We start from the raw sequence: 15,547 nt of genomic DNA, 5'->3' as shown, positions 1-15,547 counted from the left end.
TCAAAGAGACTCCAACCGATCTAATAATAGAATTGTTCTTTTTTTTTTGCAGGACTCCGGAAAGTGTACCCTTATTACTTCACCTTCACCACATTCACGAAAGGGAGATGGGTCGGGGAGAAGATTCTCGAGGTGTTCGCGCGGGAATTCCGCGCCCATCCGGCGGAAGAGTACGAACGATGCATCCGGGCCGGGACCCTGACGGTGAACTATCAAAAGGTGGACGTCGATTACAGATTACGGCACAATGATCTGCTGGCCAACGTCGTTCACAGGTAAGACAAAACCAGAACCTAACAATTCGTATGCGTCGTACGGGTGCAAAATTGATCGTCCAACGAAACGAGTCTAAATCCGTTAAATCGTCACAATACCTAATTAAAGCGTAGCCGGGTCACGGCGATACAGCGTTCGATAAATCTGAATATCATTCATTGCCAACGCGACTGAACTTGGACACTGCGTCCATCCGGAAGTCGTGAATACTAACAAGTATTAATAGCAACAGAAACCTCGAATCTCGAACTTGAATATTCCTCTCTCGTACAAATTTCATTTTATCTCGCTTACGAGTTATTTTTAATTCTCGAGAATTTTAATAAAATTGCAAAATAAAAATATTAAATTTTGCAATATAGAAACTCTGTCGTGAATATAGACTGGAATATATTTTATAGTAAACGCACGGAGAACGACCAGAAAGTGAATGTGAGGCGCTCGAAGTCGCAAGCGAGCCGCATTGGCCGTCCAAGGTCACCTCAGTGGCTCCCCCTAACACTCCACTCGAGAGTCACCCGAACGCTCCGCCTCCTGACTCTTGGCTCCTCCCCCCGGAACACAATCTCTTCCACACACGAGCTCTTTGGCGCTAAAATTAAATAACTGACTTTGAAATTAAATAACTTTAAAATTAAATAATAAAATTAAATAATAAAATTGAAACGTTCAAAACGACAATCACGTTTGCACCTTGGACGGTCGCTACACTAAACAAGAGGGACCACGACGCAGATCCGTGGTCTTTCCTGTGTATCATGCGTATATACTGTGAACCTGAAGTGTGTGTCGTCCCGATCATTTTTCATTCCCGCGATCGAGCTCGAGAATCATCGATATCGAAACGGCGGAGCAAAGCAAGTAAACCTGATCGAATAACCGCGATTCGTCTGTTCCGTCTGGGATCAGAGAAACTGCTTTACCGACGGACGAGGCGAAAAAAATACCAGACACACACGCACACAGAGACACCTACAGGGAAAGTTGCGCTAGGATAAAATGGCTGAGCTTCGTGAGCCACCACGACGCTCGTCAAATTTACCAAACGCTCGTGCGGTCGCGGTAATATTATTTGCCGTACAAACAGCGGGGATAGATAGGAGCTGTTCGAAACGATGGGATTATTTCGTGTCAAGGATGGGAATTCTTTTCCCCCTCCGAACGATACACGGATACGTCGGTTTGTTGATTCGATTCCGGGAACCGAAACGCTCGGAATTATTTAGCATTTGAATATTTTATGGGAAATTCGGGTGCTTCGACTCCGTTTTTGGATATTAGAATGATCGAATGAAATTTTAATACTCGAAATTCCAATGCAAACGAATGGTAATGCCTGACAAAAATTTTGGGAGAAATTTTCTCGGTAATAAATTGTTTTCAATCAATTTTGGATTACAGAAGCGTTCAAATATCTGCTAAATGGTAATCATTAGGTTTAATAGTGGTGGATTTAGAACGTGGAACTTGTTAATCGTGTATTTTGTTAATCCTCCATTTTGGTTTTTACGTGGCGGGAAATAATTCTCGTTCAAATTTTTTTCGAAGCTTTCACAATCGTTAATGAATGTTGTACCGTATTATGTACTTCAAAATAATGATTTTCAATTATGAAAATTATTTATAAAAAAGTGGAAGAAATATGCAAGAATTTGTTCGTTGTATAAGGTTTTATTTGAACGATTTTTAATGTCGATTTTGTTAAGCATACAGGGTATAGTGATTTTGTTAATCAACTAGGTTTAATAACAGTGAATTTAGAACGTGGAACTTCTGTTCATCGTGTATTCTGTTAATCCTCCATGTTGGTTTTTACGAGTAATGGCCGCCGCGCCAGTGGCGGGAAATAATTCTCGTTCAAATTTTTTTCCAAGCTTTCGCAATCTTTAATGAATATTGTATTGTATTATGTACTTAAAAATAATGATTTTCGAAGGTGAAAATTATTTATAAGAAAGTGGAAGAAATATGCAAAAATTCGTTCGTTGCATCAGGTTTTATTTTAACGATTTTTTCGTCGGTTTTGGTAAGCATACAGGGTGATTCTACACTACTGATTTCATAGAGTTTATTTATGCATTAAATAATGTAAATTTTAAACTGTAAACGTTTCTCAATAGTCGAGGTTGGTTACCTTTGACTTGTTCCTGCCACGAACGATCTTAAGATTGAATCGAGTGGCCATAAATCATTTAAAAGAAGTTCGAGGCCAGCGATTATCTCATCCCCGGTGAATGTCAGACGCGAGCATGGGCAAAAAAGTCAGAATAAACCTACATCCAGAGTCCACAATACCAATCGAAACGATCGTGTATAATACTCATAGATAAAATCGTTATTTATTAGTCTCGTTAAATGTCAAACAACATCTCGTTAATCTGTCATTCTTAAATTTATTTTCAAAGTTAAAACAACGTATAAAATTCTAATTAAGAGCCACCAAAAAAACAGTTTTCTTAAACAAAGGGAAACGAAATTAATTCAGAGATTGGAAGGGGTCCGTTCAATTTTTACGATCTTCCAAATCTGTTCTAGTTTCGTTATAATCAGAAATTCAATTATGTCTGTGCACGGTAATTCCGTTGAAATCACTTTTGTAGCGATACACGAGATCGGACAGAAGCAAACGCAGATTGCATTAATTAATCCCAAACTTGATTCCGTATCTAATGTCATATTACGGCTTAATTGGATCGCAGATCCAAGGATCTTCCTACTTTACTTTCATAAACAGAGATTTAACGCCAACGTATCTCCACAGAAAATATTTTTAAACTGCAATTATTAATTCTACAATTTTCTTCTGGGGTCTCCAACGACCCCTACGTGTTCCTAAATTATTTACTAGTTTAGAAAATTTTTTTTGACACGTTTAAATAATTAAGTAATACATTCTCACGTTCAATCCTTCTAACGGAGTTAATAAAATGGAACAAAAATATTTTCAAAAATTACTTATTTAAGGGGGGTACTGTGAAGGCTGGAAATAGGAGGCAATTTTCAAGAATTTTTTGGACGTTGCTATGAAACTTTTTCTGATAAATGATAGAAATAATAGAATATGAAATAATACAAAAATTTTCAAACGAATATAACTAAATAGCAGTTAGTTTCAAGCATTATACGTATTACATGTTCTACAATTTTACTATATTTTAGTCGTTCTTAAATTCCACGAAGCATTGAAAAGAGATAAAAGAGTCACTGTGGGGGGTTCCCCCCCTTAACAAAGATACGAAGATCTGTCTGGGATGGAATTTTCCGGTAATCGGAGATCCTCAGAAACGGTTAGCGGGCGCGCGACGTTGCCGTTGAAATCGCCTTTCGTCGAACCGCCCAGCGACGCGAACGTTACACCGGAACGAGCCAAAAGAGTTGGAAGCACGTCGAAACAGTGAAAACGCCGCCGTCTCCAACCGAGTGTTTCCAAGTGCGAATGACAAAGGACTCCCGTTATCCTCACGGTATCCTTGACACGGATATAAAAGGAATCCGTGTACGCGGCGACTCGACTCGCTTCTAAACGCGTCGCCGCTCAACGAGCGCTTCTATTATCAGCGCTGTTATCGTATACCGGCACGAGGTTGCGATTTTTGCCACTTTCAAGGACCGTCGAGATGAAAGAAAAGACGTCTCGCGCGACAATTTCCACGGGTTTTCTTTTCAATTTCAGTTGGGCCACGTGTCGTTACCATCTGCGAATTTAATATAACCTTCGTGCTCGTTCTAGATTTCTCGCTGATCTCCGTACGAAAAAAAAAAATGAAGGATAAACGATACACTCAGCGCCCCCTCCCCCTTCTTGATGGTTCGATTAAGCAGAGATTCATTTTGTAAGGATATACGTTCATTTCTGTAGTCATTCTTTTTATTTTGTTTCGAGAATTAAAGGTGATCGAAACTAGTCTTAAAGTCGAAAGTTTTAGGTTAAGTTGATTATGAGTTACCACTTTATACAAGTTCGATTAATTAGAGATTCATTTTGTAAGGATATACGTTCATTTCTGTAGTCATTCTTTTTATTTTGTTTCGAGAATTAAAGATGGTGGAAATGGTACTTGAAAGTAGTTTTAAAGTCGAAAGTTTTAGGTTAAGTTGATTACAAGTTACCATTTTACCCAATTTTGTTACCCTTCTCGGTTGTAGTCTGTATATAACATCAGCAGTACTTATTTTTGTAACCCAAAATTCTATTTAGATTTATTTCTCTTAGCATCTCGTCTTGGAAATTAATTTCTTCACCTCATTAACGTAGATACTGTGTCCATTCAGGACGTTTCTTTTCACCTCCCTACTTTACCACCCTAGTTCGACACTTTATCGAGCGAACTTGTACTAATTACGACGGTATATTCAAGTCTATGGCAACCCTTACCGCAGTCACCACTAGAGGGCTACGCTCTTGACTTTCTCACAAGTGCTCGACCAACTAGCTATTCCTACATATACCATTCAATATTCCCTTGTCTAAGGTAGGACCTGTTAGGAGTGAGTCTACTATAGTATTATAAATCACCACAAATTGATTCTAGCCAACAACTAATTAAATAATTCTCTGCCTATAGAAGCGACCATATACGTCAAAAATTTGTAACATCCTCCAGGAACGAGTCTCGATGGTCGTATTTCTTGCTCCGGGGAGCCTTCGTTTATAATTATTCTTCCTCGACGATTTGCATTGAAATGGCGTCGACATTGAAATTATTCCATTGATTACATCGGAACTCTTACACCGGCCGTGCATAATATCCAGGTCAGCGATGTTTAGTGTAAATAACGAGCGACGTGTCTATCACCGCCGGCGAAGAAATCGTCTCCCTGTCGATGGTTTCGCAACGGCTGAGCGCGCGAAAGCCTCGGCTCGACGAGGAAACTCGTTTCTCCGGGTGAAGGTCGCGACGGGATAGATCATTCGGGTCGGCCCCCGTGTTCCACGCGGTAAACAATAAAACGCGGATGCTGACGTCACCCGACGGTTGGAAAGATCGTCTTCGAGCGATAATAATCGTTAATTGCCACGGCATTTTTCCATTAATTTGCTCGACGAGGACGAGCGAAAGCCTCGACTCTCGGATGAATCCTTTAGGAAAAATTTTACTTGAAATTGTAAACAATTTTAAATAGAAATTGTGGAATATTGAATTTCTCAAAAAGTAAGGTTAGGAAAAATTAATATCAACGAGCCCACTTCACATCACTGACCATGTTCATTAAAATTATAACCTTTGAATAGAAACAAAAACAGTGGAACACTGAATTTCTCAAAAAGTAGGGTTATGTTCCCCCGCGATCGATGCTTTCATTAACCACGTTTAATATCGACGTAAACGATGCTAATGGGACACCGGTAGTACTGCCACATATTTTATACGATGCAAATTCCAGTAATTTATGCTGGACTTTCTCCAAGATTACGTCGCGCTTAGTATTCCGAACGAGGTTAGTATCCTGACTTTCCTCGAGCGGTTCCCGTGTTTTTAAAGAGGCTCGAGACAAATCACTTTAATTTTTTTTAAATGTAATATTTGGTAACTCAGCCACTGTCCGTGACCCGTATACGGTTCATGGCGCCACGCTTTTGTATACGCCGTCGAGGGACCCGGACAGTGAACGCGTTAAAAATGAAACGAGTTGATGTAATCGAATAAAAGGAAGCGTAGAGTCCGAATGGTGGACTCCGGAGACCTCCCCGAGTCCTTCGAGGCTAATTATCTCGTTGCATAAATTCTGTTTTGCTGGAAAATCGTTGGAAAATAAACGGTCGACGAGATGCGGTAGCTGGCGCATAACGAAGGAAACAGCGAGGGACAATCGATTTCAGGCCAAGAAGAATTCTTCTTTCGCGCGCGAAACGAAGGACATTGATAGACGAACGTTGCCCCCCTCCCCCCGCCATCGAGGACGCTTTGCTCGATTATCGACGAACGGGTATCGATAATAACGGGTTCTTTCGCGATCGATCGATCCCGTATCTTTGACGAGGCGTCTTCCCGTTGCAACATCCGACAAAGGCTTTTGTTGCCTTGGTGCACCGTTTTGACGTAATATCAACGCGTCGCGAATTCTGTCTGAGATTCCTGACGCGTTGCCAGCGGTTTGTTTGTTTTAATATTTTAACGATGATAGCGTAGAATATCGAGTTCACTGTTGTTAAATATTTCTATTTTTCTATGAGTCAATCTATACAATAGGGATCATTTTCTATGAGTCAGTCTATACAGGGTGTTCGACCAAATCGGGGAAAAATTATAATGGGGGATTCTAGAGGCCAAAATAAGACGAAAATCAAGAATAACGATTTGTTGATGGAGGCTTCGTTAAAAAGTTATTAACGTTTAAAGTTTCGAAAGTGCTGAATTTTTTTCTAGAAATTGGGTAGGATTTCGGGGGTAGGTCTATTCACCAAAAATTATTATAATTGACCCCTACAAGCAAAAATAATTTTTTTAGAACGATTTGAAATTTTTTAATTTTGTCGAAAAATTTCACACCTTCTCGAATTTTTTTCTCGAAAGTGGGTAAGATTTCGGGGGTATGTCTGTTGACCAAAAATGATTGCAATTACCCCCTGCAACTAAAGATAATTTTTTTAGAACGATTTGAAATTTTTGAATTTAATTGTTAATAACTTTTCAACGGAGCCTCCATCAACAAATTGGTATTCTTAATTTTAGTCCTATTTTGGCCTCTAGAATCCCCCATTAAAATTTTTGCCAGGGGAAAAACGGATAAAGTCTTTTTACATCGAATGAATAATTATTAAAGATTCAAGATGGCGGTTGTTTTGAGCCATATTGATGCAGATAAAGTTTCGATTTTATCGGAGGGTCGGAACAATACGTCGCGTTTTAATAAAATCTAGCCCGACGTTAAAATGCTCGCTCGTTAAACATTTCTCCGGAGTAATAAGCGCCCGGAATGCAGGGCTCTAATAAACCGCCCGAGGAACCACTCGAAACGTGATTAAAGTGCAGTTGACATTTCGCCTAGTCTTGCACCTGTAGCTCTGTTTCACAGGGGAGGCGAAACTCTCGCCGTAAATGGACGGAATTAACGCGACCCTCTCCGGGTACACAGCCCTCGAAACTTCCCCGATGTTCGACAATTCCCGACCCGGGACGTTTCCACGAAATTTCCAAAATTCCACCATCCAGGCAAAAATAGAAACACGAAACTCCCAGGGCGTGTACGATTTTAATCGGAATTTTTAACGAAGCCAATCAATTTTTTATTGAGCAAGTGTTTACAAAAGATTGCAAGGGTGAAAATTTTTTCAAAAATAAAACCTCCCATTTCTCACTAGGTCACGTCGAGAGTTCAACGACCTCGCGGAAATTTTCTTCGTTACTCTTAAAAATAAATTTTTTAAGTTCACTATGGATACTTATTCTAATTCCTAAATTATTTTCTCTCGCGTCCATGTTCACATTGATTTATTATAAAGGGTGAAAAAGTTTTCGAGGAGGAGGAAACGCGAAACTAAATCGCGATTAAGATTAAGATCCAACGATCGGTAGACTGGGCTCGTAATTCGGGGAAATTAACGTGACGTGCACAGATAACTTTCATAGAAATCCCCTGCGAGTAGATGTTTGACAATTCGTTACGTAAACGTCTACAAATTCTCACGGATACGACGGACCGATTTCGTTGGAATATCATTTCCATAATTTTCAGAGTCGACTATGAAACTCTCGTGGAACCGGAACGTGATCGAAGCATCATCGAGGAACTTACGCAACGTCGTTCGAGGATCGCTTTTGACAATTGGATTGGCTTTCAAAAGATCCCTGTCGTTCTAACAAAATTTATCAATATTTTTGAGAATAAAAAATAGTCACCAAAAAAAAATTTTTTCAATTAGAGAAAGTGTTAAATTCGCCAAAGAAAATCGAAATATTAGTCTTCTCAAATCTTGATAGAAAATTTTTTAATAATATTGATTAAGAATGTAAATATTTCTATTTTTCTATGAGTCAATCTATACAATAGGGATCATTTTCTATGAGTCAGTCTATACAGGGTGTTCGATCACCCCTGGGAAAAATTTTAATGGGGTTGTCTAGAGGCAAAAATACTTCGAAAATCAAGAATACCAATTTGTTGATGGAGGCTTCGTTAAAAAGTTATTAACAATTAAATTCAACAATTTCAAATCGTTCTGGAAAAATTATGTTTGATTACAGGGGTCAATTACAATAATTTTTGATGAATAGACCTACCCCCGAAATCCTACCCAGTTTCTAGAAAAAAATTCGAGAAGGTGTGAAATTTTTCGACAAAATGAAAAAATTTCAAATCGTTCTAAAAAAATTATTTTTGATTACAGGGGCCAATTACAATAATTTTTGATGAATAGACCTACCCCCGAAATCCTACCCAGTTTCTAGAATAAAATTCAATACTGCCGGAACTTTAAACGTTAATAACATTTTAACGAATCCTCCATCAACAAATTGGTATTCTTAATTTTCGTCTTATTTTGGTCTGTAGAATCCGCCATTAAAATTTTTCCCCCGGTTGGCTGAACACCCTCTATAAATATTTGAATTATTTCCTAAATATTTAAATCTCTATTTCTACTGAACATAAAACAATGAATAATAAATTGGAAATTTTCTTTTCATAAAGTTATGTTGTAATAAGAATGTAATAAGAAATAATTGCCCTTCGTGGAATTTTGAATTATTTGATTCGTGCAATATTTGCATATTTTCCAGCCGGATGTGGGAGTAGCGATCCAAATTTGATATTCGGTTCATGAATTGGATTGACCCCATAAACGTGGCTCCCCTTGCATTTACATACTTTCCTCAGAATCTATTGCTCGAATCGAATCAGTTTTCCTTTTCATCTCGATGCACCGCTGGCCAGTATAATTTATCAAATAAATTTATCGAGCCAGATCTTGCTCAAAAAAATAATTACGACAGTGAAAAAGTATTTATTTATTTTGAGAATCGTATTTCGAAAAATGTCATTAAATAATATTTGCAATTATTATTTATTTAGAAACGTGTTAGAGGTAAAATTAATGATCCTGTAAAAAGGTGACCTTAAAACGACCTTTCGACTCGAAAAAGATACAACAAACGATAAACACATGTAGTTAACTGCTATCTCAAGATTGCAATCGTTCGACGAGCATAGAAATTATAAAAAGAATGATTGATGCAGCGAACGTGGTCATTTCAAGGTCACTTCCACGATTAAATCCTATATTTTACAAAACAGTTAACAACAATCACGTTTCACAATGATACATTAACGCTCGAATTAGGTTCAAAAATTTTTCGAATTCCCTCCCAACCGATGCTACTGTGCAACCTAGAATTTCTCGAATTCCCGGCCCAGAAGGCACGAATCCCAGAAATCGAGAACTTAAATTTCCCAAATATTCCACGTGACACGAATTTCGAAACTGACGGATCAATCGTGCTCGTTTTTTCATAAAAAAAAAAGTTTCAGAAATCGGGTTGGTAAGCGTGTTAAATTTTCTCGGAAATTGCTGTTCGGAGGAGCGCCAAAAATTCGCGGGAATTAAAGCTGGGGAAGGATCGTTAGGAGTGCCTGAAATTTTTTCGTCGAATGGCCGTGGGCGAGAATTCCAGAAATGGCGGCACCGTTGGCCCCATTATGGCCGTCTCGCGGACTCAATTACAAACAACGAGAACCGGGAGACGTGTCCCCGGGAAAATTTGCGTTTCATGAGGACGTCGAATTAGTTTCCGCATGCATTAGGCCATCCGATGGACACACGACACCGTAAGACGAGACATTGGCCGTCCGCGAGCAACAACCCCCCCACACGAAACTAACTTGAAATTACGCCCCGGTCCTCCAAGATTAATTACTCCTCGGTTGGAATTTATTCAGCCTGGCGGTTGATAAATAGCCCCTGTTACGTCCATGACGGAATCCTTCCAGCCACTCGCGACGATACCGTACATCCTGCGTGGGTTCAGTCATGTCGGATGGATAAGTGAAAAGGGACGACCAAAGGCGGACTGTCGAGGAAGAACGATTCTACTACCTAGAGAACCCCAAAACTAACACACGCTTGTTTAAACGCAAGAATACGCCCGTGGTTATGAATTTCTTAACTGCAATTTCTCCACTCTGTCGATAAAGTGTTAATTTATCGACAGAGCAGCCTGTTATCGACGTTTTTCTGTCAACATTTACCGACCGGTAGCTCATTATCGACGCGTTTCCTTCAATGTTTACCGACTGGTAGCGTGTTACCGACTGTTTGCAGGTAATGTTTACCGACCGGTATTAATCGTAGTATCGTTTTAAGAATAATTGCACGGTAAAATCGCGTTCCTTCGAGTATCCGTTTTCGAGAACGATCTTAGTCGATCTAGAGTTATGTAGCGCCATGAGTGATTCAATAATTTAAAAGGAAGCTCGAGGCAGTCGCGAGTTACGATCCGCGTAGTCTCGTATTTTATTATTTTCGTTTCATTGCCGTACTTAGCCAGTTTTACGAGTCGTAGTTAACGTTCTACTCTAATACTGATATTTAGATTCAAGTTTTCGTGATATCAAACAATATGCTAATTTATATAGACGAGAAGTATAGTTCGAGTACAATTTAAACAATTTAAGAAATTTTTAGTTAGTAAACCCTGTAAAATTACACGATTTATTCTAGAATTAGCAATTTACGATTAATGAAATTTACGAATTATCACGCTCGTGGAGGTCACAGATTAAAATCTGCAAATTAACGTGTTCCTGGAGCTCATACGTGTTTCGATTATCTCAATTTGCACGTTTGAATTTGCGATTATCGTTATCTGCTGTTACGTTCTGTCAGGCTGGAAATTTTCCACGGTTAAAATTTACGCGTACAGCAAATTTTTAAAATCCACGAATCATCCCCTCGTAAGGATGGAATATTTAGCGAAATGTTGTTTGTAATTTCTGGATGAAGATTCTATAGAGGGACGTGATCGATCTCTGCGAAGGTGATGCGTTCACGACTGCGTATGAGAAAGGTCGTAAGGGTGAGATCGTGCACGATAGCCGAGGGCAGCCGCGGGGGGTGGCTCTTGACTGTAACAGATATCGCGTGGTCCAAAAACAACCGACTTGCAATCCTTGTAGATATCATCGTGCACCAGGCCCGAGCTAATAAATCAACCTGTCGCCGAGCTTTGGCTTCGCCCTCGACCCGCAACATACTTACCCCCACCAAACAACCCCCTTTCGACTGCAAACTAAACCAGCGACGGCACCGGGAACCTTCCATGCTCGAAGATTAACCAACGACTGCTTCGTTAAGGAAATTATTCACCCCCCACCCCCAGCCCCCCTATTCCCCGCAATAGGATTCCCTTGATTGGTTATGGATTCCTTTTTTAAAGAGAATTTTAGATAAAAAACGAACCCCCGAGACACTCCAGTTTCGAGGGTAATTTTAAGTAGCTTGCAAATTAAGGGGCAGTTCCTCTGTGAAAGAAATTCTTTTTACATTTTTTCGAAAATATTAAAGAAGGGTTCAATTTTGAATTGCTGTTTCGAGGGTGATTCGAAATAATTTGCGAATTAAGGGGTGGTTCGTCTTTGGAAAAGATTGTTTTTTCATTTTTGGAAAGTTTTAAAGAATTATTAAATTTTAAATACCAGTTTCAGAGGTAAATAGCTTGTGGATTAAGGGGATGATCTGTGAAAAAATTGTTTTTCATTTTTGGAAAGTATTAAAAAATTGTTAAATTTTGAATTCCAATTTCGAGAGTGATTTGAAATAATTTGCAAATTAAGGGGTGATTTCTCTCTCGAAAAAATTCTTTTCTCATTTTTAGAAAATATTAAAAAATTGTTAAATTTAAAATTCCAGTTTTGAGGGTGATTCACAATAATTTACAGATTAGGGGGGTGGCTCCTCTGTAAACAAAATCGATTTATTTTTCATTTTTCGAAAATATCAGAGAATTTAAATAGACAAAATTAAATTTTAAAAGAAATATTCAAAGTATTGTACACCTAACGTTACCAAAAATTTCGAATTCTCGATTATTGCAATTTCAAAAATGTTTCTCGTTTTCCACTATTTAGTAACAAATTATTCTTTGAATCTCGTATCTCGAGAAAAGCGAGGTTACAGCAATTTGAAAATTACCGAAACCCGGTCCCCTCTAATGGAGGCAGATAAGCTCGAATCGCCCCTAACCATAACCCACGCCTTCCCAAATTCCCCATGAAAAATCATCCCCCCCTCCTTCTATCATAGGGGGTACCCTTCTTCACAATTTCCAATTCCTCTTATCGAGCTCGAATCGACTCTTTCCCTACGTCCTATCTAAAATTCAACAGCCTCAACCCCTTCTTGCCACCCCCTACCCGCGAACGTCTGAATTTCCTCCGCCGAGAACCGTCAGCCAAATATTTTCGCCGTCTCGTCGGTTAACTCGACTTCCAACTCGTCATCAATCTCCCTCGGCCCTAATCTCCGGCGCATCGATCTCTGTTCTTAATCGCTAAACTACAGAATTCACGAGCCACTTGTGTTTCCATCGTCCATCGAAGAATCCACCCCCCCCACCCACCCTCGACTCGAAAAAAGAATTTTGCATCGTGACAAATACGGAATACAAAATATAAAATATAAGATATGAGACGAGAGTGTCATTTTTCAAAAATGAAAAAGTGAAATTTTATTTTAAATTTGACTCTTCTCAAAAATCGGATTTATTAGGTTTTATCGTGAGAGCTCGTCACAGATTTACGGTTGGAAATCAAAATTTTTTTGAGAAATTCTGTTTAAGGGTTAATTGCCACGGTGGTCACCGGTGACCGTCACTTCGAAGAACCCTGATACTCGTAAAATTGTAAATAACGCTATTTTAATCTCTTTGGGGACAAATTTTCTTGTCTATTTATTATTGACAGTAACTATAATTATATAAAAAATTAGTAAATAAATTAACCTCTTCAGGGACGATTTTATTTTTTTTTTTTTGGTTTATTTATTATTGACGGTAACTATAATTATATAAAAAATTAGTAAATAAATTAACCTCTTCAGGGACGATTTTATTTTATTTTATTTTTTTTTTGGTCTATTTATTATTGACAGTAACTATAATTATAATAAAAAAAAATACTAAACGTCCACATATATGTAGCCAAGGGCGTGAAGAGGTTAATTTGAAATATAGTAATACAATAAGCTATTACCATTTAATATTTATTTTTTATAAAGACAATTTAAAAGAGATTCACGATCGAAGATACAACAATAGTTTACGAAAAATAAATCTGACTGAAAAAATTGTCCACATCGAAAATTACGAATTTAATTTATAATTCGTCGTTTTGAAAATGTTTCCACGTCACAGACGAATTAACTGGTCGTTTGTAAGTTACATTCGCGTCAGAGACGCTCCGCGATCGAGAAATCGTTCGATGTTCGCAGCTTGGAGGAAATGTGCATGTATCCGAACGGCGGTATTTCTTCCCTTTGCATTCTTTGTCTCGCAGATACGTCGGTCTCTACGTATTCCAACAATTTACCGATCGTCTGGGGTCTGGGGAACCGAGACAAAGAAAAACATCGACGCAAAGAAACTCCGCAACGGACGGCGGAGAATTTTTTTTACATATTCAAAAGCAACCGCACGTTTCGCGTTTGTCCCGCGGCGGTTAAGTCGCTTCGATCTCCACCGGTTTTCTTCCCTCGCGGGGAAATCCGCTGCATTGTTTCGAGCACTTTTCCTCCTTCTCTCCGCCTTTCTATGGTCAGTTCGTCGAAACGGGGGGGGTAAAAAACGCTGCATCGGTTTCGCGAGAAAGAAACGATCTGAAGAATGAATCGATGGATTTCTCTCCGGTTCCCCCGCATTCTTATCTCAAATCGTAGCTTTTCAGTCCACGTTTTATCGCGAATCGGGGGAAAATAGTTTGCAATTTTTGTAACTTTCACGATACAAAATTTATTGAATATTTTAGCAGATAAATTTTCATTTATTTTTAAAAATTGTGTCGATGTCAAATTTCACCGTATAAAATTTATCGAATATTTTAGTGGACAATTTTTATTTATTTTGTATAGATGTGTCCATGTCAAATTTTACGATATAAAATTTATCGAATATTTTAGTAGACAATTTTCATTTATTTTTAAAAAAATGTTTGGATGTTAAATTTCACGAATTTCTGGCACAAATCAATATTAATCAGATTTCTTTGAAAGACATGCACCATTTCCAATTTTGTAACCAAGTTTTAGATTTTTCAAAAATTCAATTCCCAAAACAAAAATTTAAAATTCAGATCACTCGATTTCTGAAATTTCATGGCCAAGGATCTAAACATTCTTCCTGTCAGTATAAATCAATTAAAAAATTATCAACCCCCAATTTATCTACCCTTGTTTATTTGCCCCAATTTTGAACAAAAATTTGCTATTTTTTTTTGTTTAATGAAACCAAAAATGTTTCTGTGAGTTATAGCCAGGTATAAACCAATCGAGAAATATCCAATTCCCCAATTTATCCTTTTTATTTGCCCCAATTTCGAACGAACCAAAACTCATTTATTTTTCTTTTAACAAAACCAAAAATATTTCCACGAGCCGCAGCCATAGATTTATGGTCTCGTGTCTTCCGTTCAAGTGGTACCATCGGTTACATAGAGTGTGTCGTGCAAATGCATCACGGTCGCCGTTGCCACCGAATATTTCTCGTCTAAGGACGAATTTCCAGCGCGTCGTTGAATTACTGTGGACGTGTACAAATTTAAGGGTGGCAACAACTCCCGAACGGGTCCTCCTTCTGTTCCCCAACTTCCTGTCGCCGCTGCCAAATTCAGCAACAAGTTTACTTCCGTAACGGGTGCGCGCCCGCGCGATCCTGGCCACAGTTGTCGCAGAAACACCCGACGGACGCTTGTATTTCTTGGCAACCGCCTTCGCCAAACATTGTCACCGATCCTACGTCAATTTCCGCAACAAGTACGGCTTCCGTTTGACTTCCCGTGCGACACACGGGCTCCCTCTGCCCGTCCACGGCGTACGTTTCGCGTGACAGAACGCATAAGCGTCGTTGCTTATCCGGATCTAGGGATTTTCGTCTTACGGTACGAATTTTATTTCCTCGCGCGTCGATCGATACTTGGTTCGCGCGAAGAATCTTGTAAAAACACCCCCATTCGTCGTCCAATTTAATTTCATACTTTTGCCAGCGTCAGTTTTGCGGTAAATTAACTCTTACAGATTCTGGGACTTTTTTTTTGTTACTAGACTGCACGATTCATCGAAACGAGT

At 38.9% G+C, this 15,547-nt stretch overlaps 1 protein-coding gene across 3 annotated transcripts in view; it reads left to right on the top strand.

Annotated features, from left to right (window-relative positions):
* The window catches only part of LOC122404887 (RNA pseudouridylate synthase domain-containing protein 2-like), a 257,493-nt gene that overhangs the window by 208,302 nt on the left and 33,644 nt on the right, over window positions 1-15,547 (top strand). For all 3 annotated transcript variants that reach the window (XM_043409226.1, XM_043409225.1, XM_043409224.1), the window contains one exon: window positions 53-275. In XM_043409226.1, the coding sequence (XP_043265161.1) occupies window positions 53-275 (223 nt within the window). The remainder of the gene's footprint in view (window positions 1-52; window positions 276-15,547) is intronic.

The sequence above is a fragment of the Colletes gigas genome, unplaced genomic scaffold (assembly GCF_013123115.1).
Source record: "Colletes gigas isolate AHSC1104 unplaced genomic scaffold, ASM1312311v1 Colletes_gigas_Sc00003, whole genome shotgun sequence".
Classification (NCBI taxonomy): domain Eukaryota; kingdom Metazoa; phylum Arthropoda; class Insecta; order Hymenoptera; family Colletidae; genus Colletes; species Colletes gigas.
The sequence above is the reverse complement of the archived record's forward strand: the minus strand, read 5'-3'. Positions and strand labels throughout refer to the sequence as shown.